Source organism: Onychomys torridus, chromosome 8 (assembly GCF_903995425.1).
Source record: "Onychomys torridus chromosome 8, mOncTor1.1, whole genome shotgun sequence".
Taxonomy (NCBI): domain Eukaryota; kingdom Metazoa; phylum Chordata; class Mammalia; order Rodentia; family Cricetidae; genus Onychomys; species Onychomys torridus.
This window is the reverse complement of record NC_050450.1, coordinates 50544648-50567501: the sequence shown is the minus strand read 5'-3', so window position 1 is coordinate 50567501 and position 22854 is coordinate 50544648. Positions and strand designations below refer to the sequence as shown.

Below are 22854 nucleotides of genomic sequence, written 5' to 3'. Positions count from 1 at the left end.
TCAAGACCATTTGATTTTTCACTTTTACACTTTTAGAGCATGTTAGCTTTGCTAGAAGCTGTTCTTACTCCCCTGATGTCACCACAGGAGTCAAGTTCATCCTAAACAAGCATGGTTTCTGTCACCACCTGAAACCTGTTTATTATCAGATTTTTATGCTGTATCATTATCTTTAAGGTGCTGAAAATAGTTCTGATACAGAAAGTGCTCCCTCTCCTTCACCAGTTGAAGCTGCCAAGCCCAGTGAAGACAGCGAAAATGCTGCTTCTCGAGGAAACGCCGAACCTGTGGCTGAGCCTGAGGCTACCACTGACCCTGCACCCTGTGCATCTCCCTCTTCAGCAGCTCCAAGCACAAAACCAGCTGACAGTGAAAGTGTGGCGGTCCAGGCGACTGACAGCACCAGTGTGGAGACAGCAGAGTTGATGGATGTGGACCGAGAGGAGCGCAGTGCTGAAGCCAGTTCTGTTCTTGACCCGCCAGCCGCTCCCAAAGCCACCTCTGGAGACACAGAAAACACTGCATCTAAAGGTGAAGGAGATGCCAAAGAAAGAGACTTGGAGAGCACCAGTGAGAAGACAGAGGCTGGAGAGGAAGACTTGGTGGTGGCTGAGCAGATGAATATCCAGAGGCCCGAGCCACAGTCAGACAATGACTCCAGTGCCACATGCAGTGCTGATGAGGATGTGGATGTAGAGCCGGAGAGGCAGAGGTGAGACTGGACCTTGTTTCCTCTCTGCTTCCTAATTGCCACAGGGATGGCTACAGAGATGGCTCCCGTACAGATCCTTCCAGTCCATGATTTTCTTTTTCTCTTTTTCTCTCTCTCTCTTTTTTTTTTTTTTTACCCCCCACCCCCACCCCCAGCTGAGGATTGAACCCAGGGCCTTGTGCTTGCTAGGCAAGTGCTCTACCACTGAGCTAAATCCCCAACCCATTTTTTTTCCCTTCTTTTTGGGTTTTTTGTTTTGTTTGGTTTTTGTTTTTTGAGACAGGGTTTCTCTGTTTAGCTTTGCACCTTCCCTGGAACTCGATTTGTAGACCAGGTTGGTCTCAAACTCACAGAGGTCCGCCTGCCTCTGCCTCCCGAGTGCTGGGATTAAAGGTGTGCCCGCCCGCTACCACCGCCTGGCACAGTCCATGATTTTAATATTGAACAGTTGTGTGTGTGTGTGTGTGTGTGTGTGTGTGTGTGTGTGTGTGTGTGTTGTTTAGTGCAAGTGATAAATATCTTCTGTCTGCATTGTTACATTTAGCCTGTGATAGCAGTGGGAGGGGTGGTTTTTAGCCAACAGAGCTGTGAATAAAACTACAGGCAAATTGTGGTGCCTGAGGTTGGTAGCAATGGTAGGTTGTGAAGAAGATGGAAATGGATGACCTTGGCTTTGACTCTGGGTTTGTCTAAGTTGGTTTGACCTCAAAACAAAGTTTGTCTAGCCCAGTGTCATAGACTAAAGAAAATGTTTTAAGGAGAAATGTCATTGTTGAAATATTTCATTTATCATTACTGTTTTTTTGGTTTTGGGAACAAGCTTTTGAGGTCAGGTTGAGTCTGAACTTGCTAGGTAGCCTTGGCTGGCCTTAACGTTTGTGGTGCTCCTTCTTCTGTCTCCTAGTATGAGGATTAGAGACATGCCTGTGAGGAGTTCCTTTATTCTTGTCTTTCCCTTTTGTGCATTCCTGGGGTTCAAAGCTTGCACTTAAAATGCAAGCACTCTCACTGAGCTATATGTAGCCCCTGAAACTTTTGGAGACCATAACTTAGTACAAGTTAGTAGAAGTTATATTGACTACTTTCGATATATTTTAAGTTAGTCATATTTGTGATATAAAATATCAGATGTAATGCAAATTGATTATACAGATTTTGTTTGTGAGAAAAGAAGCCATGTGTGCCACAGTCAGAAGATAACTTAGTGGACTTAGTCTTACATTATGTGGCTTCCAAGGACTGAACTCTGTTTATTAGGCTTAGTGACAAGTGCTTTTCCTTGCTGAGTCATCTCACAGCCCACAAATTAAAATTTAAGTATTTTTAGTCAGTAAAGGCAAATTAATGACAAAAATGCATAATAAACTATCAGACTTTTATAAAGACATTTTGTAGAAATAGACAGTATTTTAATATCTGGTGTTCCCTTTTCATCAAAATATAGGCAGAGATGTTGGATTGTTGCAGATTCCAAAAGTGAAACATAGTCAGAAATTAGAATACATCCTCCTTCTTTAAAGCCATTTTACTTTAAGCCAGAGATGAACGAGGTTATCATCGGGAGCCAGCTTGCACACAGAGCTCAGCTTTGTACATCATGTGTCCTGATATCGCTGTACATGTTTACATGTTAGTGCTCTAGACTATCATCCATATAGGTACTGTAATGACTCCTCAAGAGTCAAGGTGCTAGGATTTTCATTAGTAAACATTTAAATAAGATGGAGATTTTGTCTAACCATCCATTTGCCAGAAAATGGAGTCATCTAGATCACTCCTCTTTCATCTTATAATAGTCTAGAATTTATTTTAATTGCCCTACTTTTTTTTTGTGTGTGCGCGCGCGCGCGCGCATGTATGTGTGTGTGTGTGTGTGTGTGTGTGTGTGTGTGTGTGTACAGCACTTATGCATAGCACTGTGCACATGTGTAGCCCTGAGGACAACTTATGAGAATTGGTTCCCTCCTTTTACCATGTATGTCCCAGGATGTCAGACTTGGTGGCAAGTGCTTTTACCCACTGGTCCAAGGGACTAGTTTTTAATATGTGCTTGTATGTTAGTAAATTGATACTAAAACATTTTTCATGGTTTTGTTGATACTGTTTTTGTTGATTAAATGTAGATAATTAAAATCAGATAAATGTCAACTTGTAAATCAATATTTAGCCCCCTTCCTACCTCACTGTTTATATATTTATTAGTTGTAGGAGTTGAACCTAAGACCTTGCTCATACTAGGCAAATATTCTACTATTGAATTATACCCCATCCCTCCTATTTTACTAAGGTGTGTGTGGGTGTGGGTGTGCACGTGCGCGCATGTGTGCGAACGAAAGACACACACACACACACACACACACACACACTCTCTCTCTCTCTCTTAAAATGAATTGTGGTGATTTTACAATTGAAGTTGTAAATAAAAATAACTTTTTATCTTTATTTGAAACCACCAAATATAGAGTGTTTTCTATGGATGCAAAGCCTTCACTGTTAAATCCGACTGGGTCTATACTAGTTTCATCCCCTATTAAACCAAATCCATTGGATCTGCCTCAGCTTCAACATCGAGCTGCTGTCATTCCGCCAATGGTAAGTGTCATTGGTAGACAGTATACATTTTCTTTTTTCTTTGTTCCCTCTAAACCTTCCATTTACCACTCCCTACTCTCCTTCAAATTCATGGCCTTTTTTCTTCATTGTTATTGTGCATACACACACACACACACACACACACACACACACATACACACACACACACACTCCTAAATATAACCTGTGGAGTTCATATAATGTTAGTTGTATGTATATTATCAGGGCTGACCATTTGGCGCTGGACAACCAATTGGTGTGCTCTGTCTTGGGGAGGACTATCTATTTTTTATTTGACAATTTCTTACATGTATATAATGAATTTTGGTCATTTTTACCCTTCAGTCTCATCCCATTCCCTTTTCCACTGAAATCCTTCTTCTTCCCATTAAAACCCCTTACTTCTCTCTTGTGTTGGGGCACATGTGGGCTCCTACTCAATCTAAGTAGAGTTGCTTGCAAGACCATAGGTAGGGGGGTTATTTACTAGAGTATGGATAACTTATTAGTGTCTGCCATTGAAGAAGATGATATCCATTTAGCAACCATTAACTGCCAGTAATCTCTCAGGGAGATTGGGCCTCATGAATCTGTACCTCATTAGTAATGAAGTTTGGATAGGACCACAAGTTTGTTTCAGTAACCATAGTCACAATGAAATCATGAGTGAAGTTGCCATGACACATATCCAGAATACATCATTTCATAGCGCTTCTACTCATCCTCAGCTGTTAGATTCTTTCCACTCCCTCATCTATATTGTTCCTGAGCCTTGGGTGAGGTGCTACAAACCTCATTCAGGACCAACCAAGCAATCAACAGCCACTTATTCTCAGAACTCATTTTAGCCAATTTTAAGTGTATAGTTCTGTAGTTTTATTTATTTATTATTCACTATATTAAAAAACACAGGGGTTGGGGATTTAGCTCAGTGGTAGAGCGCTTGCCTAGCAAGCACAAGGCCCTGGGTTCAGTCCTCAGCTCTGGCAAAAAAACAAAACAAAACAAAACAAAAAACACAGTGCCAGAACTTTGCTATCATCCCAATCTGAAACTCTGTACTAATTAAACAATGCTCTTTTGCCTTGACAACTTCAACTCCTAGCCACTACTATTCTTTTTTGTTTCTATGGATTTGCCTCCATTAGATACTAACAAGCTTCTTTTTTGCCACAATCCTCCTCATACTAACTATGTGGTATTTTCCCCCCACACCAAGTCGGAGTTACTGACAGACACAGTTTCAAGGGCTTGTTTCCTTATTTCATATGCCAGGAGTGTTGGGCTCCAGGTTTTTCACACTTGTGTACAACTGAGGCTGCAAATCAGAGGTTCTGTTGATTTTCTTAATCTCAGAGAACCTAAGAAAGCACTTTCCTTATTCTTACTGCTCTATTCCAAAGGATACAACTTAGAAACTCTTAGATTGAGGAGATGCATACAGCAAGTTGTGTGGGAAAGCAGGTAGAATTTTCTTGCCCTCTGGGTCACACAGCCCGCCCAGCACCTCCAAATTTTCACCAACCTAAGCTCTCTGACCCCAGCCATTTAGAGTTTATTTGGTTTTGGAGGGAGATTTCATGATGTAGGCATGATTGATTAAATCATTGGCCTCTGTGATGAGTATATGACCCTCCAGCCTCTCTTCTCCACCTAGAGGTTGGAGGTACACTTGGCTGGGCTGAGTTTAGCTGAAAATTCCAGCCCTCTGTTCATGCCTTGTTCTTTTGGGCCACCAACATGTAGTCATTCCATTGACATAAAAAATACTTCTTATATGTTTTAATTTTTGTTTTTCTTGAGATATATACCAAGCTAGCCTTGAGTTCACTCTGTAGCCAAGGATAATCTTGAACTTCTCTGCTACATCTGCCTCTGCCTGCTGAGTACTGGGGATTATAGACCTGCACCTACTTGCTCAATTTATGCAGTGCTGGGGACTGAACACAGGACTTTGTGTATGTTCAACCAGTATTGTACCAACTAAATTATATCTCCAGCCCATAGACATACTGTAATTTGAGACAGAGTTCTGTGTACAGTCTAGGCTGCCCTGGAACTCAACTGTGTAGCCCAGTCTAGTTGAACTTACCATAACCCTTCTACCTTAGTGTTCAAATGCTGAGTTTACGAGGGTGCACTGCCCTTTGTCGTAAAAGACTTAAAAAAATTTTTTTTTAATTTTTATATATTTATTTTTTGAACATAAAAACAGGTTATAATTTAAAAGTCCAGGGTTATTTTAAACAGTAAATTTTCTCTGTAGAAAATAATATAAATGATAACATTTCCCAATAAGCCATTTTAAGCCAAATAATAGCTGAATTATACATATAAATATTGATTAGTTTCTGGGATACAGAAGAAACATATCTTCATCTGTTCAGAGATCTATGTTTTACTTAAGTTGTGTTAAGTGAGATTCCTATTCATCTTCCCCTTCACTGTTTGATTTATGGCAGACACTTTTCTATAGGCTAATCCATAATCTAAAAAGATTTTAGCCTCCCCTCCTGAAAGTATGGCCAGCATATCCTTTCATCAGCTTGATATGTACAAATTCTTATCCTAATAGTGAAATGTTTCACTAAAGCTTGCCCAGTGATTGGGTAAAACGAAAACTTATTATAAGCAACAGTCATCCTAGGGTCCTCCCTGCTAGGTAGCCTCCCTGGATCTGTAGGTTGCAGTCTGATTGTCCTTTGCTTTATATCTAGTATCTACTTATGAGTGAGTACATACTATGTTTGTCCTTTCTTAGGACATTTCTAAACATTTTCTTAACCCATTCTTCATTTGACTGGCATCTAGGTTATTTCCAGGTTCTGGCTACTACAAATAGTGCTGCTATGAACATAGTGGAGCATGTATCTTTGTGTTGTAATTGGACATTCCTTGGGTATATGCCCAAGAGTGGTATGATTAGGTCTTGAAGTAGATTGATTCCCAATTTTCTGAGAAACTGCCATACTGATTTCCACAGTGGTTGTACAAGTTTGCACTCACATCAACAGTGGAGTAGTGTTCCCTTTGCTCTGCATCCTCTCCAACATTGACTATAATTAGTGATTTTGATCATAGCCATTCTGACAGGTGTAAGGTGGTATCTCAGAGTCGTTTTGATTTGCATTTCTCTGATGACTGAAGATATTGAGCATTTCCTTAAATGTCTTTCAGGCATTTGAGATTCTTCTTTTGAGAATTCTCTGTTTAGCTCTGTAGCCCATTTTTTAATTGGATTGTTCAGTATTTTGATGCCTAGTTTCTTGAGTTCTTTATTTACTTTGAAGATCAGTCCTCTGTCAGATGTGGGGTTGGTGAAGATCTTTTCCCATTCTGTAGGCTGTCTTTTTTTTTTCTTATTGATTGTGTTGTAAATGACTCTAATTTCTTCACAGACCAAAAATATTAGGTATGAACCAAGAACAGAGACAGACTTTATACCAAAGCGCCTTACAGAAATATAGTTTTCCAGTATTAGGCTGTACATGACTACCTTTAGTTATTGTATTGCCCAAGGATTATGAGTCTCTTAGGTAGGAATTTAGGACTCCACATAGGATTTAAGGTTTCTATTGGACCAAAACAGTTTGGTCTGGTTTTGTGCCAGAAGGAGGAAAAGCTAGGTTCACATATAAAACAAAACATAAAGACAGAAAGAAAGTCATATTTGTGCTCTAAGGCCCACTTACGGTATGGTAAAATCTATAGTAGTGTTTAGAGCGTATTATCTCTAATGTATGTTAACTCTCCAGGGCTTCTACGGCTGTTTGTTGTTTATCAAGTATTTAATCATAAATAAATAAGAAAAACATAGTTGCAAGCAGAGTGAGTTATGCACACCTGTAATTCCAGTGCTCAAGAGGTTAAGGCAGGAGGATTGCCATAAGTTCGGGTCAGCCTGGGCCATATAGTGAGTGCCAGCTAGGGCTACCTTGTCTCAAAAACAAAAACTGCATCTACAAAGTAGGGTAAGTGCTGTATAGTCTGAAAGAAATGGCCATGACCGAATGAAGAGCAAATCAAGGTGACATGAGTTAGTTTGGGGAAAGGGAGGTTGGGAGAGATTGGATAAGCCAAGGATGATGGCTGCATTTCTTGCTGAGGTCTGTTTCTAAAAGAGAGAGTGCAGAAAGACAGGCAGTGGGTTGTTTAGTAGAAAGTTACTTTGAGCTGCTGTTCAAGAAGACTCAAAGGTAGATAGTTTTTAAATGAGTGTGGAACTTGTAGGAAGTTTCTTGGAAAGAGAACTTTCTTAGTCATTGCCATATAGGGCATGTAAATCTGTAGAAATGAATGTGATTGTCTGGTGAGAGAGACATGTGGGGAGAGACTGAGAGCCAGATTGATCATAAGGAATTGAATTAAACAAATGATGGTTAGTTTCCGGGTTTGATTTATTTTGTAACAGCTTTTATGATTTCTGCTGTGATCAGTTCTTTAGTAGCTACCTAGCATTTGTTTTGAACAGTGCTTTAATTACAACATGGTCAAATCAGTTCAGTCCTTAGCATTTCAGGTATAAGTATTATTTTTAACAGTTAGTAATTAGGGCTGCCGTGGTCATTGGCACATTTCAATTTGATTTTTGTCCCCTTGTAGGTTTCTTGCACCCCATGTAATATACCAATTGGAACCCCTGTGAGTGGCTATGCTCTTTACCAGCGGCATATTAAGGCCATGCATGAGTCGGCACTCCTGGAGGAACAGCGTCAGAGGCAAGAACAGATAGACTTGGAATGTAGAAGCTCTACAAGTCCGTGTGGTACTGCTAAGAGTCCAAACAGGGAGTGGGAAGGTAGGTAGATGGAACTGTCACTACAAAGGGAATCAAGCTGAAGCCCAAGATAGCGTGTGTCCTTTGTGCTCTGTATGTGATCTCAATCAGTCTATTACATCTGCCCCTGATAGAAGAGTCCTTAAACTGATGCTGCTTATACCATTAAATACTGGTGACTACCAAAAGACAGCAGTAACATTGTTAATAGCGTTCTAGTTGATAGGACTTTTCTGAATTAATTCTTCTTCTGAGAGTATAAAAACCATGCTTTATCCCCCATTAATCTGACTGATGTTCTGTTATTAAAACATGTCATCTGAGGCTGCATAATGTTCTAATGTGATAGAGGCACCTTTTTGTAGCAGATAATTACTCAGTCTTCAGCCTGTTAGTTGTGTGGCATGGGCAAAGATACCTAGTCTTTCATTGCTTTAGTTTTCTCATCAACAAGTGAAAATAATAATACATATTTATCTGGCTAGGGTTATAAAGTTAAACAGTCAAAATTATTATGTAACACATGGCTCAGCTTTTATATACAGTATAGACTGCTATAAAGGACCTATCCCTGCTCTATCACTTATTTCAAATGATATTTGAATTGATTCATTCTGTTTTAGTTACATAACATACAGAACCTCTTACAGTAGACTTTTCTATATGAGCTTGTTGTTGTCTTAAATGTAAATTGTTTTTAATTATTCTGTATGTGCTAATGTGTTGTGCATTTGAAGTTTGGAGGACAACTTTAAGGGGTCCATCTCTTCCACAGTGGAGTCGGGATAGAATCGATGTCCTCAGACTTGCCTAGCCAGCACTTTTACAAGTCCCTGAGCATCTCAGCAGCCCTTATATGTGAATCTCATGCTAGCGAAAATGGAAACTAGGGAAATAATACTAAGGCATGGAAAGAACCAGTATATCTCTCTCCCTAACAATTGAACCCAGTCCATGATGATCAAGTGCATTCCCACCAGCTCACCCCAGCCATATAGAAATGTTTCTTTTTTGTTGTTTTTTCTCCTTCCATTCTCTCTCACTTCCACTGTCATTCTTCCCCTCCTTCCAGGGTAGGGTTGTAGTATGTAGCCCAGGTTGTCCTTGAATTCACCATGTAGTTCAGGCTGACCCTGAATTTAGAATCCCAGTGCCCCAGCTTCTCACGTGCTGGGTATTTCAGGGCTTTTTATCCCTTCTAAGTGAATATTTCTATAATGTAAGTAGGCGGAAATTTTGATAACTGTTACTGAATTGCATTTTGAGAATCTATAATCCCTAGTTTATAATCGGTACAATGGGTACTTAGATGCTATATGTTGAAGGAATGGTTTAAGTGATCCACCCCTAGGGGGCAGCAGTGGCGCACACCTTTAATCTCAACACTCAGGAGTCAGAGGCACATGGATCTCTGAGTTCGAGGCCAGCATGGAGTACAGAGTGAGTTCTGGAGTAGCCAGCACTACACAGAGAAGCCCCGTCTTGAACCCCACCTCTCCACTCCGCCTGCTCCTTCCCTCCCAAAAAAAGTGATCCACTCCTCTCCCCTTCTTTGTTCCTTCTACTCGTGACCTCACTTAGACCATGTGCTTTATTTAGCACTGCCACACCCTGGCTCTTGGAGATGTTATCTTTTAAATATCACACTTATCTGTTAGTAAGTAAATTATAAAATACAGGCCTGTTTATTTATTCCTTTTGTATTATTTTGGATAACTTTTTAACATTTTTTATTTTTTTGAGACAGGGTTTATCTGTGTAGCATTTGCTGTCCTAGAACAGCTCTGTACCAGACTGGCCTCAAACTCACAGGCCTCTGCCTCCTAAGAGCTGGGTTTAAAGGAGTGTGCTACTACCCCCTGGCTAGGATAGGTTTTTTTAAAGGATAAAATAAAACTTAGAAAAAATGGCATTCAGTTCAATCATTTGTTGAGTTCCTGCCAAAGCCTCACATTATTCAGTTAGTAATGTGTGGATGATTCTTGTTGGATATCATAGTTTAGAACCTCAATATCTTCATAGACAACATCAGTCTTTTTTTGAACTGTATTGAGGAGCTAGAGTGACCAGAACTTAAGAATTGAGCTTGATACTGTGAGCTGCATTTCTCTGCAGTTAATCCTTTGTTCTGTGTACTTTAGATTTCAGTGGTGGCTGAATTTTTAATTGTAATGCAGTGATTTTTTTCTTTTTTCTTTTTTTGGTTTTTCAAGACAAGGTTTCTCTGTGTAGCTTTGCGCCTTTCCTAGAGCTCACTCTGTAGCCCAGGCTGGCCTCCAACTCACAGAGATCCACCTGCCTCTGCCTCCCGAGTGATAATGCAGTGATCTTAAAATCAGACTTTCATGTTAAATTACTGTGACATGTTTTATAGTTTAATTCAGGATGGCTTTACATAGTGTCACCTTCTTTTCATATTTTACATAAAAGTTTTATTTTGCTAACTCACCTAATGTATACATCTAGTATTTTATTTCTGCAAGCTATATATCTCTCCTTTGAGGTGGTTCATAAATACTGTGTAGTCAGTGTCTGGGACACTTCCAAATAGCATTTACATGTTTATACTTAAGTTACATCTGTATGGAAAACATGGCAAATGTTTTAAACACAACCACAGACTATTTTATAGATTTAAATATCTGTAGTGTCAGCTTATATATAAATACCATCAGTTTATCATGACAGCTCATGTTTGTAATCCTGGCACTGGAAGGGTTAAGGCTGGAGGATTTTTCAGATGTTTGAGGCCATTGTGAATTACTTAGTGGGTTCTAAACCAGCTTAATCTACAGAGAAGACCTTGTGCCAAAATAAATAAGCAAAATCCACACTACTACCACCATTACAAAAAAAAAAAAAATAACCCAAACAGTTAAGTACTAGGGAATTCTGCCGAAATTAGGACTCTGTTTATTTAGCTGCTGTGTCTTCATTTGATTCTATTCATTCCTTTTTAAATGAGATTGGTACAGATTGTAGGCATGCCCCCTTTTTAAATTATGCTTTTGTTATCTGTAGAAAAAGGTTTTGAAAGTACTTTAAAGAATTATTTTTGCCTGGCGGTGATGGCACACGCCTTTAATCCCAGCACTCGGGAAGCTGAGACAGGCGGATCTCTGTGTGTTTGAGGCCAGCCTGGGCTACAGAGTGAGTTCCAGGACAGGCTCCAAAGCTACACAAAGAAACCCTGTCTCAAAAAAACCAGGGAAAAAAAAGAATTATTTTCAACTGACATTTGCCCAGATTGACCCCTGCTACACTGATAGCTCCCAGAGAAGAAGCTTGGGCATGTCAAGTTAGAAGTTGTTTGCAAGTTTAATAAAAGTCTATGTGATCAAAACTGATTTCTGCTTCTGTGCAACTAAAACTTTTGTTTTGTGTTTATTTTGTTATTTAATTTGTTTCGTTTTTTCCACTTCTGTATATATTCTGATTGAAATTGATGTAGTTAGGACTATCTAAATATACCATTATTTTTTTTAAATGGATTTTTAAAATAGTTATAAATTATTTGAAATGGTTAATATAACATTATGTTAAATCCTCTAGCAAAGAAGAAATAAATTTGTTTGTTTGTTTGTGTCCTTACACTGGCCTATCCTTTTGCCTCAACCTCCTAAGTATTGGGATTATAGGTATGCAATACCATGTCCAATATGGGTATCATTGTTTTGATGGGTATCCCACAGGTGTCAGAAGTTCAGTAGCCGTCCAGTTCAAAGTCTGTCATAGTTTGCTTTGGTTGGGAAGCTTGTGATTCTTTGGAGCCCCACTTTCCTTATTTGAAAATTTTCATTAATCTCTTTTGTTGTGAGAGTTAAGTGAGACAATTTATTATATTGTATTTCCCAATGAGAAATCCAGATACTTAAAGATTAATTAGGAAAAACTGAATAATAGTGTGTGACTAATTCTGGCTAATGCACAAAAAGGAACTATCTCTGAATAGAATCCCCCTCAGCTTATATAGGCTCACGTCCCAAGTTACACTTTGAGCAATTATGCATTGTCCTACAGAGACAGATTTCCAAGGTTTGGGTGTTTGAACAGACAGGGAGATTTACAGTGTAAAGTATTGTCATAGTTATCCCAGACAGACTAGCCCTGCTTTTCCTGGGCAGCTGTTAACTGGGGTCCTCATCTTGATTAGAGGCTGGGGGATGAATTAGCATTGCCAGCCAGGGCTGTCCTCTAAACTGCCTGGCAGACCAGTGCTCATTGTTAAACATTTACTTTTGTTCAATTTAATGTTTTCTGAGCAAGTTTATTAATAAATCCTATATAACGTAAGTTCATTACTCCCACTTCCTTCTTCAAATTCATGGAAAGTGTGGTGTCTAACAATTGAATATTAGTTGATATACAATATCATAAGTCTTTATTTGAGCTGGGCAGTGGTGGTACACAGCTTTAATTCAAGTGATTAAAGGCAGAGGCTGGTGGATCTTTGTGATCTTTGTGATGTTGAGGCCAGCCTGGTCTACAGAGCGAGTTCCAGGACAACCAGGACCATACAGAGAAATCCTGTCTTAAAAAACAAAAACAAAACAAACAAACAAAAATATTAAAAAGGCCTTTATTTGAAAACAGTTATGGAGTTGAGGATTTAGCTCAGTGGTAGAGCGCTTGCCTAGGAAGCACAAAGCCCTGGGTTCGGTCCTCAGCTGTGGCCAAAAAAAAAAAAAAAAGAAAACAGTTATGAACCTTGACACTTGAGAGGGAACTACAAGGTGGCCCACTGTTAACACAGTATAGTAAGATAACTATAAGTTAGGTATTTAAAAGAAGACATATTGCTGTTTTGCATGGTAATATTATCCTAGAAAATGTAAAAGAGGCCTGGTGAATGTTCCAAGGATCAATCTACCTCCTCCCAAGGAAGCTGGGCTATCCACCTATAGTTTGATTCCTAGGACCTGCCTACAGTCCTGTGGGAGGTAAGATTGGAATCATCTGGAAGCCTGCAGGCCAGCTAGGCTCTAGTATGCAACTGGCAGAGAAAAGAGTCTTTGCCTTGATAAGGTGGAAGGCAGGGGCTCCTGAAAGCTGTTCTGTGACCTCCACATGCATTCTGTAACACATGCATGCCAGTACTCACACATAGCATAAATATAAACACATGCACAATTGTAGTAAATCAGTCTTTAAAAAGTATAAAAATTAACTGAGAATTATTCAAGCTAAAAGGAAAATTTTCTTAGGAAAAGCTATTATAGAAAACATATCTTTTCTGTATATCTAAAGTATTAAGTTACATATATTCAGACATATATATATGAGAGATGATTTTTCCCAGCAAGAGAACATATAAGCCCTAGGAATAGTTTTAGTAAAGGTGACAGATTATTTTTAATTCAATATTAAATTTTTTCCTATCCTTTTTGTTCATAAATTTAATATAATCCAAATGAAAAAATTTTTAAATGATTTTTTAAAAAATATTTATCTATTATGTATACAGCATGTGTGCTTGCAGGCCAGAAGAGGGCACCAGTGCTCTTAACCACTGAGCCATCTCCCCAGCCCCCAAATGAAAATTCTAATGACATTTTGAGTAGGAAGTATGCAAAATGATTTTTAAATCTAAATTTATCTTGATTAGCTAAATGTAGTGGTACGGATGTATAATCCCAGCATTTGGGAGGCCATGGCAGGGAAATTTTGAGTTTGAGGACATCCAGGCCTAGATACCAAAAACCTGTTTTAGAAAATCAGTCCAGGGGGGCTGGAGAGATGGCTCAGAGGTTAAGAGCACTGACTGTTCTTCCAGAGGTCCTGAGTTCAATTCCCAGCAACCACATGGTGGCTCACAACCATCTGTAGTGAGATCTGGTGCCCTCTTCTGGACTGCAGTCATACATGCTATATATATAATAAATAAATATATCTTTTTTTTTTTTTTCCTTTTTTTTAAAAATCAAGCTGGGCAGTGGTGGCACACACCTTTAATCCCAGCATTTGGGAGGCAGAGGCAGGCGGATCTTTGTGAGTTTGAGGCCAGCCTGGTCTACAGAGAGCCAGGAAAGGTGCAAAGCTACACAGAGAAACCCTGTCTCGAAAAACAAAACAAAACAAAAAAGAATATTAAAAAAAAAATCAATCCCAATAAAAAACTGAAAGGATAAATGGATAAGATAAGGAAATGAAAAGAACAAAAATGTAAATGAGCATTTGTTAGAAATTAAAGTGTCATACATCTAAGTGGTAAGGAGTTACATTTGACTTTTACTTTATGCTTTTCTGGTTTTCAATGGTTAATCACAGTATATCAGTTTCAGTTTAATAAAGGAAAGATTTAGATGGCATGATGCCACATACCCATAATCTTGAGTATTCAAGAGGGAAAGGTAGGAGGATCTTCCATTTCAGGTCTGTCTGGGCCATCTGACACCACCATCACTCCCAACCCCTAGAAAAGGAAGGAAATTTTATATTTGAATGTTTATTATTTTTTTTCTTTTAAATTGTGTGTTTGGGTGCACATACATAGTGTGTAGAGGCCAGAGATCAACCTTGGGCACTATGTATCTTGGGTTTTTTGAAACAGTTTCTTACTATACTAGTCTGGGCCTCCTCTGCCATGTTAAGCTGGCTGGCCAGTGAGCCCCAGGTATTAGCTTGCCTCTACATACTCCCTGGCTTCACACTCTGTAGTATCCTCTCAGTCCCCTGTTTATGGTGCATTTATGACTTCAGTATTGTCATGCCATTGAAAAAACGGAAAAATTTTACTGTGGGAATAACTTTTTCATTAAGTAACTTTCATCATTAATTCAATTATATTCATAGTTTTTTTTTTTAAACTGGCTAAGGGATAAGCTCTATCTGCATTCATTTGAAAAGACTTCTCTTATGTTTACTTTTTTAAATATTAGGCAGTTATCATCAGTAAGCTAATTGAAATTCTCAGAGAACTGACCTGTAATCCAGGTCAGACTTGAATTCACAGATTCCCTTCATTATTCAATGTTTGTCTGAAGTAATTTTATTGCATATCAAAGCACTTGATTTTCCTTAAGACCTTTTGTTCTTGAAAGGTAAAAATTGTCATTGAATTTCTGAGGGTTTTAAATCTGAGGGAAACATCAGATTTAGATTTAGTAGGATTTCATAACTTTTCTATGGGTGGATTTGTCCACGGCAATTTTAGACCTTGTTATTAGCATATAGATGGATCTGCCCTTGGATGGTGTGGGCTTGGTCCTTTCACACTTACTATTTTAATTTGGGGTTCTTCCCTTATTGTGATAACTTTAACTTTCATAGGAAAATCAGTCGCCTATATGCCTTATGCTGAGGTCAAACGTGCCCTAGAACAGGAAGCACAGATGCACAGTACCGCAGCAAGGTCAGCCTCACCGTGTAGGCTCTCTCCAAGAGAAGTCAGTAAAGCCGCTTCGCAGCCCGATAGGAGTGCAGCCCGCTCTAGTGTCCCTCCAGGTAAATATTGCCTTTCTGCACAGTGGCTGCCGGCCATCCACCCACAGGTGGTGCACGTGGTGTTGTAAGCTCTTCAGGACATATCTTTGCTCTCCTAGAATGCCTTTCTTGTTTCTCTGCATTCCATTGCCAGTTGAATTCAGATTCACTGGGCCACTGGGAAATCTGTGTTGACACACCTATACTGTGATTGGCTTTTCTTTTAACAGTACAACTACTTTGTAAAAACCCTTGAGAACCAACCCCCCCCCCCCCCCGAAATTCAAGTGTACTGTGAAAGCCAGAATCAGTAGATGTCCTCAAATTATGCAGCTACACAGAGGATATATACTGGGTTGTCAGTCAGGTCTCCTACTGTGTGAAGCAACAGATAGTTTTTGGAAGCTTCCCGATTCTCATTCCCATTGCAAGTTTCAGATGGTGATGAAGAAAGACAAAATCACTCATAATGATTGCCTCTGTTGAACATAATAGTTGCTAATGTCACCTTTGAATGCTGTGGATTGAAATAAATTGAATACATTAACCTCACAAATACTATTTGAGATTTGAGTGTAGTCATTGACAGATTTTTAAAAAGTGAAAATACTCACGTGTAGCTTCATCTGACATTTAGAATTTAATTTGTGATCTAAAGATTCAAGAATACTTACTGAGGAAGGTAGCCTGTGCATAATAGGAAATTGACCATTTTAAATGAATTTTTTTCCCCTTTAAAAAGTCCTCCAACCTGCTCCACATCAAGTGATAACTAACCTTCCCGAGGGAGTTCGGCTTCCAACAACACGACCAACTAGACCACCTCCTCCTCTCATCCCATCATCTAAAACCACTGTGGCATCAGAAAAGCCATCCTTTATAATGGGAGGGTCCATCTCACAGGTAAGCTGGCTTTTCTTTATAGTGGATTTCTGTTGACTGTTGCTTAGGTTAGCCCTTTACCTCCTCTCACTAACTTAGTAATGTACTAATAAATCATCAGGTTCCTTCCTAGGCTGTTTCCTCTCTGTCCTTCTTTCTGTAGCCATGTGTTCATCTTCACTTTCCTAGGACTCAAACCAACAGGGTCATATACTATGCACACTTTTGTGTTTGCCTTTTATCTGCATGTAATGATTTTAGGGATTCGGTGAAGTTTTTGTGTGTATTCAGTAGCGTTTTGATTGTTAAATACTCCATTGTATGAACGTTTCATTTTGTTTATCTCTTCTCTGGAGGGAAATCTGAGCTGTTTGGTTTTAGGCTCCTTGGGAATGAAGCTGTTGTGAACCATTTTATGCTGGTTTCTTCGTGAATGTACATTTGGATCTCTCTTGTGTAGTTCCTTAGGAGTGGAGTTTCAAAGTGACCTGTGGCTGTGGCACCACCAGCGCTCCCTAAGACTGAGGCTTCTAGTTTCAGTCTTTGTTCCACTCATTGTTAATGGGTGTCTGTCTGTTTGCTTCATCTTAGGCATACTTAGTTACACCTAAATAGGTGTAGTCATACTTCATTGTGGTTGTAGTATGTGTTTCCCTGAATACAAATTACGTCACACTCTTTCCATGTGCTCTTTGTCCATACTTGTATTGCTGGGTATCTGTAGTATGAACGTCTGAAGCCTAAAATGCTATAAAATGTAAAACTTTCTGAGCACAGCATGCCATCACAAGTGGAAAATGTCACATCTGCCCCACTATGAAAAAGCACAGTAAAACCACAGGTGTACTAAAAGTATTGTATAAAATTATTAATATTTGTGTGTGTGTTTTGAAAGAGGGGGGAGAGAGAGAGAAGGGAGGGACACCGAACCCCACACAGGTTCCTTTGCTCTATGGAGGTCAAAGGACAGCTTATGAGAGTCAGTTCTCTCCTACCATGTAGGTTCTGGACATCAAAGTCACATTGTCAGGTTTTGTAGTGAGCCCTTTGAACCTACATAACTGTCTTGCTGACAGCTTTATTCATTTGTTTGTTTGTTTGTTTGTCTATTTATTTATTTATTTTTGTTTATTTGGGACAGGGTTTCTCTGTATAGCTTTGGAGCCTGTCCTGGACTAGCTCTGTAGACCAGGCTGGTCTCAAACTTACAGAGATCCACCTGCCTCTGCCTCCCGAGTGCTGGGATTACAGGAGTGAGCCACCACCTCCTGGCTTTATTTATTTTTTTGAGAGGAGGCCTTTTATATCTCAGGCATGTAGCCAAGAATGACCTTGAACCTTCACCTCTCGATTGTTAGGATGACAGATGTGTGCCATGGTGCCTTCTTCATGTGCTACAACACCCAACTGACTGATCCATATTCCCAGCTCCAGAGCTTTAAATTTATTATGTTGATTAGACATGTATATATGCATACACAATTACATATATTTTTTCATTTTTTTTATATTCGTTGCATAGGCACTGTTGACAGAACATTTTTTTTTTTTTTTAAATTATTTTATTTTCTGGAGCTGAGGACTGAACCCAGGGCCTTGTGCTTGCTAGGCAAGTGCTCTACCACTGAGCTAAATCCCCAACCTTGACAGAACATTTTTATATAATCATTGCATATTGAGCACATTCCTCATACTTTGATTTGTTACATTTTGCAAGCTTTATTGATTTGGCTTTTACTTTTGTGCCCCTGATTAGTCAAGAGACTGGTTTCTTCATCATAGTGGTGTGGAAATCAGTATTTACTTCTCATCTGGATTTTCACTTCTAGCAGCGTGGCTGATAACAGTTTTCTTTCTCTCTTTTGATTGCTCTGGTTGTTTTTGTTGGATCTCTATCTGTACTCAGAGCTGGTCTGTGGATCTATTTGTCTACTTTTCTTGTTATTATAGTCTTGATGATTTTCATGTTATAAGGTATAATCATTTAGTGTACATCTTGTAGTGTTTTTATTTTTCTGGCCATTCTATATCCTTTATCATGTTTGTATAAATTGTAGAATTTATTTTTCAATTTTGTAAAAACCAACTAGAGTTTTGGTTGAGATGACATTAAACCTACAGATCAGTTTCAGATAGGAATAGATATTTTCATAATCTTGGATCTTCTAATCTGTGAATATACACGTCTTTTCTTTTTTCTAGGTCTTTATTGCTAATTCATGTTTAACGTGTTTTGTCGTTTCTGCTTTAGAAGTTATGTGCATATTTTGTTCATTTTGGGCTATTTCATTAATTTTAATGTATTCTGTGGTTTTCTTTTGTTTTCTGAGACAGTGTCTTCCTATGTATCCTTTACTGGCCTGGGAACTTTACTGTATAGACCAGGCTGGCCTTGAACTCATGGTGATCTGCCTACCTCTGCCTCCCAAGTGCTGGGATTAAAGGTTTGTACCAGCATGCTCATCAATTTTAATGTATTCTTTGTTTTTATAAGTTCTTGGCTAGTACAGGCATGAGTGAGGATATCATAAGCTTGGTTCCAAACCGTCCCAGAAAGCAAATGTTTCAATGTTTCAAGGTCATAAGAAGCTTTTGGTTTTCCATTATATATAAAACTTATGTTTATATATAATATGTGTGTGTGTGTGTAATATATATATATATATATATATATATATATATATTACAGTCAGTTAAATATGCAATAATATATTTAAAAGAATGTATGTACCTTAATTAAAATATAATTTATAGCTGGGCAATGGTAGTGCACGCCTTTAATCCCAACACTTGGAGGCAGAGGGAGGTGGATCTCTGTGAGTTCAAGGCTAGCCTGGACTACAGAGCAAGTTCCAGGACAGCAAGGACTATTATACAGAGAAAACCTGTCTCAGAAAACAAAACAAATTTGGAACTAGACATAGTTGCATACACCTTTAATCTCCAGCTTGCTGGAGGCTGAGGCAATAGGATCACAGGTTTGAGTTCAGCCTGACATTCATAGGGAAACTGTATTTAAATAAATAAAAAAAAAAAACCAGATACGTCATTGTTTAAAAAAATGCTAAGAACCTCGTACAGTATTGCAGTACTGGTACTGACAGACTCACATACCTCAAGTACAAAGCTTCAGTCTGCTAAAAGCAGACAGTGTCGGGGAAGCACAGAGAGGGAAGCAGCACAGTAGTATTGGATCAGAGAAGTAGCATCCATGTCTTGACTAGCCTGCTGACCTCTCATAGTACTTCTAATAAGGAAATAATTTCTATATGTCATGTCTATTTTTTGGGGTGGGGACAGCTTTTTGTTTTGTGACAGGCTTTAGTGTAGCTCATGCTGGCCTTAAACTCTGTGTACCAGAAGCTAGCCTTGAACCGTTCCTCTTGGCTCCACCTCCCATATCGTGGGCTAACAGGCTACATGTTTGTCTCCATACCTGGATGAGAAACGTGGTTTAGTTAATTTCTAATTTTATTGCTTTTCCTTTTTTTTTTTTTCTTTTTTTTTGTTTCATTATGCTGTCTAGAGGAAAATGCAGTAGTGATAGAAAGAGTGTGCATGGATGCTCTTGCTGTAGATCTAAAAAGTAAAGCATTCAGTATTTTACTGTGTCTCCTAGGGTCCTTTTGAGGAAGTAAATATATTTCTTTCAGGTCATAGGGTATTTTATTTCTTTCATTTTTGTTTCTCTTCTGCTTTACACAGAGTTTCATTATCTAGCTCAGGGAAGCATGAGACTCTGGTCTAACCTGGTCTCAGATCTTCTTGCCTCAGTCTCCTAAGTGCTGGGTTATAGATGTCTGTCACCACCTGACCCTTTCGTCGGTTCTAGACTTTCTTTCGCTGTGTGGTATTTTGTATTTGGTTAGACATTGTTCTTGTATTTTCCTTCAATTCTGTCTAATCTTTGTCTAGTTAATTAAATGCTTACTGTTTTATTTCATCTGTATGGTTCACTTTTTTTTATATATCTTGTAACTTTTTTTCAAATTGAAGTCTTCTTACATTCATTTATTTCCCATGTGGAGATCAAAGGACAATGTGTGGGAATAGATCCCCCACCCCATGTGGGTCTCACAGATCAAACTCAGATTTTCAGCTTAATGGAAAGCATCATTACTCCCTGAGTCATCTTGCCAGACACCAGAACTGCATATTTTATGTTATATGATATGGCAACTCTGGTAATCATCCAGCTACCTCCCAGGCCTGTTGTAGCCTTTTTTTTTTTTTTTTTTTTTTTTTAAGATTTATTTATTTATTTATTATGTATGCAGAAGAGGGCACCAGATCTCATTACAGGTGGTTGTGAGCCACCATGTGGGTTGCTGGGAATTGAACTCAGGACCTCTGGAAGAGCAGTCGGTGCTCTTAACCTCTGAGCCATCTCTCTAGCCCACTTACTGGCTTTTAAGAACTAATTTAAAGTCTGTGTTATGCATGGCCACTGCTTGGGCAACTAATGATTGTCCAGAGATTTCCTTAAATGAGCTGGAATCAGTAGTCGACTACCCTCAGTCAGTTGACAGTGAGGTCAGCCAGAGCCGAGAACTCCTTAGTGTGCTTTCTGCTTTCTTTGTTTAGGGTATGCAAAGCCTTTAGGTGCCCAGGGGTGTGTTGGAGCTTTTCCAGTATCTTCTGAACTCTGGCCATTTTCATTGATGTTGTTTGTTTTTGCATTTGTAAGAGATATAGAATATTGTTAATGACTTACATTTTTGAGTACATTATGGTAAATGCTTTATGTAATTTGTTAGTAGTAAATATATGTAATATATGAGCTTGTCAGAAGATATAGCTTATTCTCTTAGTTTTTCTAATTTAATGATCTATGTTGAAATTTTTGTTTTTTCACAATTTTAAAAAATTTGAGTGGCAAAGATATAGCTTTTTGTAGATAGAAATGTGAAGATTGACTTTACTTTCAGGAAAGACAATTGTTTGCTTCCTTGACTATTTTATTTATTTTTCAGGGAACTCCTGGCACTTACTTGACTTCTCATAATCAGGCTTATACTCAAGAAGCAGCTAAGCCCTCAGTGGGATCTATCTCTCTTGGATTGCCACGGCAGCAGGAATCTAGCAAATCAGGTCAGTGAGTGACACAGTCCTCTGTCAGCTGTTTGTGGTCACGGTCAGCTGCTCACTGATGGGTCTTTTCATGTTTCTCTTGCTTTTGTCCTCAGCTCCTTCAAACTACATCAAGCAGGAAGAATTTTCTCCAAGAAGCCAAAATTCACAACCAGAGGGCTTATTGGTCAGGGCACAGCATGAAGGTGTGGTCAGAGGTAAAACTGTGTGCAGTTTGACAGGTGTGTTAAATTCTTGCCCCTAGTAAACTGACTAAAGGTAGTCATTAAAAATTATCTTTTGGGGGCTGGAGAGGTGGCTCTGCCGTTAGGAGCACTGACTGATCTTTCAGAGGTCCTGAGTTTAATTACCAGCAACCATGTGGTTGCTCACAACCATCTGTAATGAGATCTGGTGTCCTCTTCTGGCATGCAGGTGTACATGCATGCAAGCAGAATAATACTGTATACGTAATAAGTAAATCTTTTTTTTTTTTTTTTTTTGGTTTTTAGAGACAGGGTTTCTCTGTGTAGCTTTGTGCCTTTCCTGGAACTCGCTTTGTAGGCCAGGCTGGTCTTGAACTCACAGAGATCCACCTGGCTCTGCCTCCCGAGTGCTGGGATTAAAGGCATGCATCACCACTGCCCGGCATAAATAAATCTTAAAAAAAAAAAAAAAAAAAAAAAGATTATCTTTTTGTGGGGATGTCCTAAATTGTAGCAACAATGATACTGTCCTTGGACTTGCTGTGTAGCCAACTCTGGACTTTGATTCTCACTCCTCCTACATCAGTGTCCAAAAGGGATTGCAGGTGAACACAACCAGCTCAGTCACTAATATATTTAATGAAAGAGTCTTCAGGTTACTGATTTTCACATTAAGTTTTTGCTTCCTTGTAAAGCTAATTGTAAAACTTTGAAATTTGATGGTTAGAATACACCACCAAAATAAGAACAAAGCTGAATCCAAAAACACCCCACCAAACTCTGAAGTTATCTATGCCAGCAGTCATGTTTTAATAATATGTTTATTTATTGTTACTTCTTATATGTATCTAATGTATTTTGATCATATTCCCACCAACAAATGCCCTCCCCCAACATTCCCCTCCCAATTTCAGGTCTTCTGCTGCTGTTTTATTTATTTATTTATTTATTTATTTATTTATTTATTTCTATTAAATAACCTAAAGTACAATTATTGCTTCCTGTAATGGATGTGTGTGGTGCCATCCACTGAAGCATGGGCAACCTATCCATGGCCCCAGTCTACTAAAGAAAAATGGCTCTCCTTTCTCCAGCAGCCATCAACAGCCAATAGCTCCTCAGCTAGGGATAGGTCCTTATGAGCACATCCTATCCTCATCGATGCTAGAATTTTGATTGGCTTGATCTTTTTC

At 38.9% G+C, this 22854-nt stretch overlaps 1 protein-coding gene across 23 annotated transcripts in view; it reads left to right on the top strand.

The window, feature by feature from the left end:
• Ncor1 (nuclear receptor corepressor 1) overlaps positions 1 to 22854 on the top strand; it is a 154348-nt gene that overhangs the window by 93141 nt on the left and 38353 nt on the right. For 13 of the 23 annotated variants that reach the window (XM_036196488.1, XM_036196485.1, XM_036196487.1 and 10 more), the window contains 7 exons: positions 178 to 712; positions 3175 to 3304; positions 7907 to 8102; positions 15351 to 15524; positions 16246 to 16406; positions 21359 to 21476; positions 21572 to 21697. In XM_036196488.1, coding sequence (XP_036052381.1) covers positions 178 to 712; positions 3175 to 3304; positions 7907 to 8102; positions 15351 to 15524; positions 16246 to 16406; positions 21359 to 21476; positions 21572 to 21697 — 1440 coding nt within the window. The remainder of the gene's footprint in view (positions 1 to 177; positions 713 to 3174; positions 3305 to 7906; positions 8103 to 15350; positions 15525 to 16245; positions 16407 to 21358; positions 21477 to 21571; positions 21698 to 22854) is intronic. The other 10 variants (XM_036196501.1, XM_036196506.1, XM_036196500.1 and 7 more) reach the window with 8 other exon arrangements.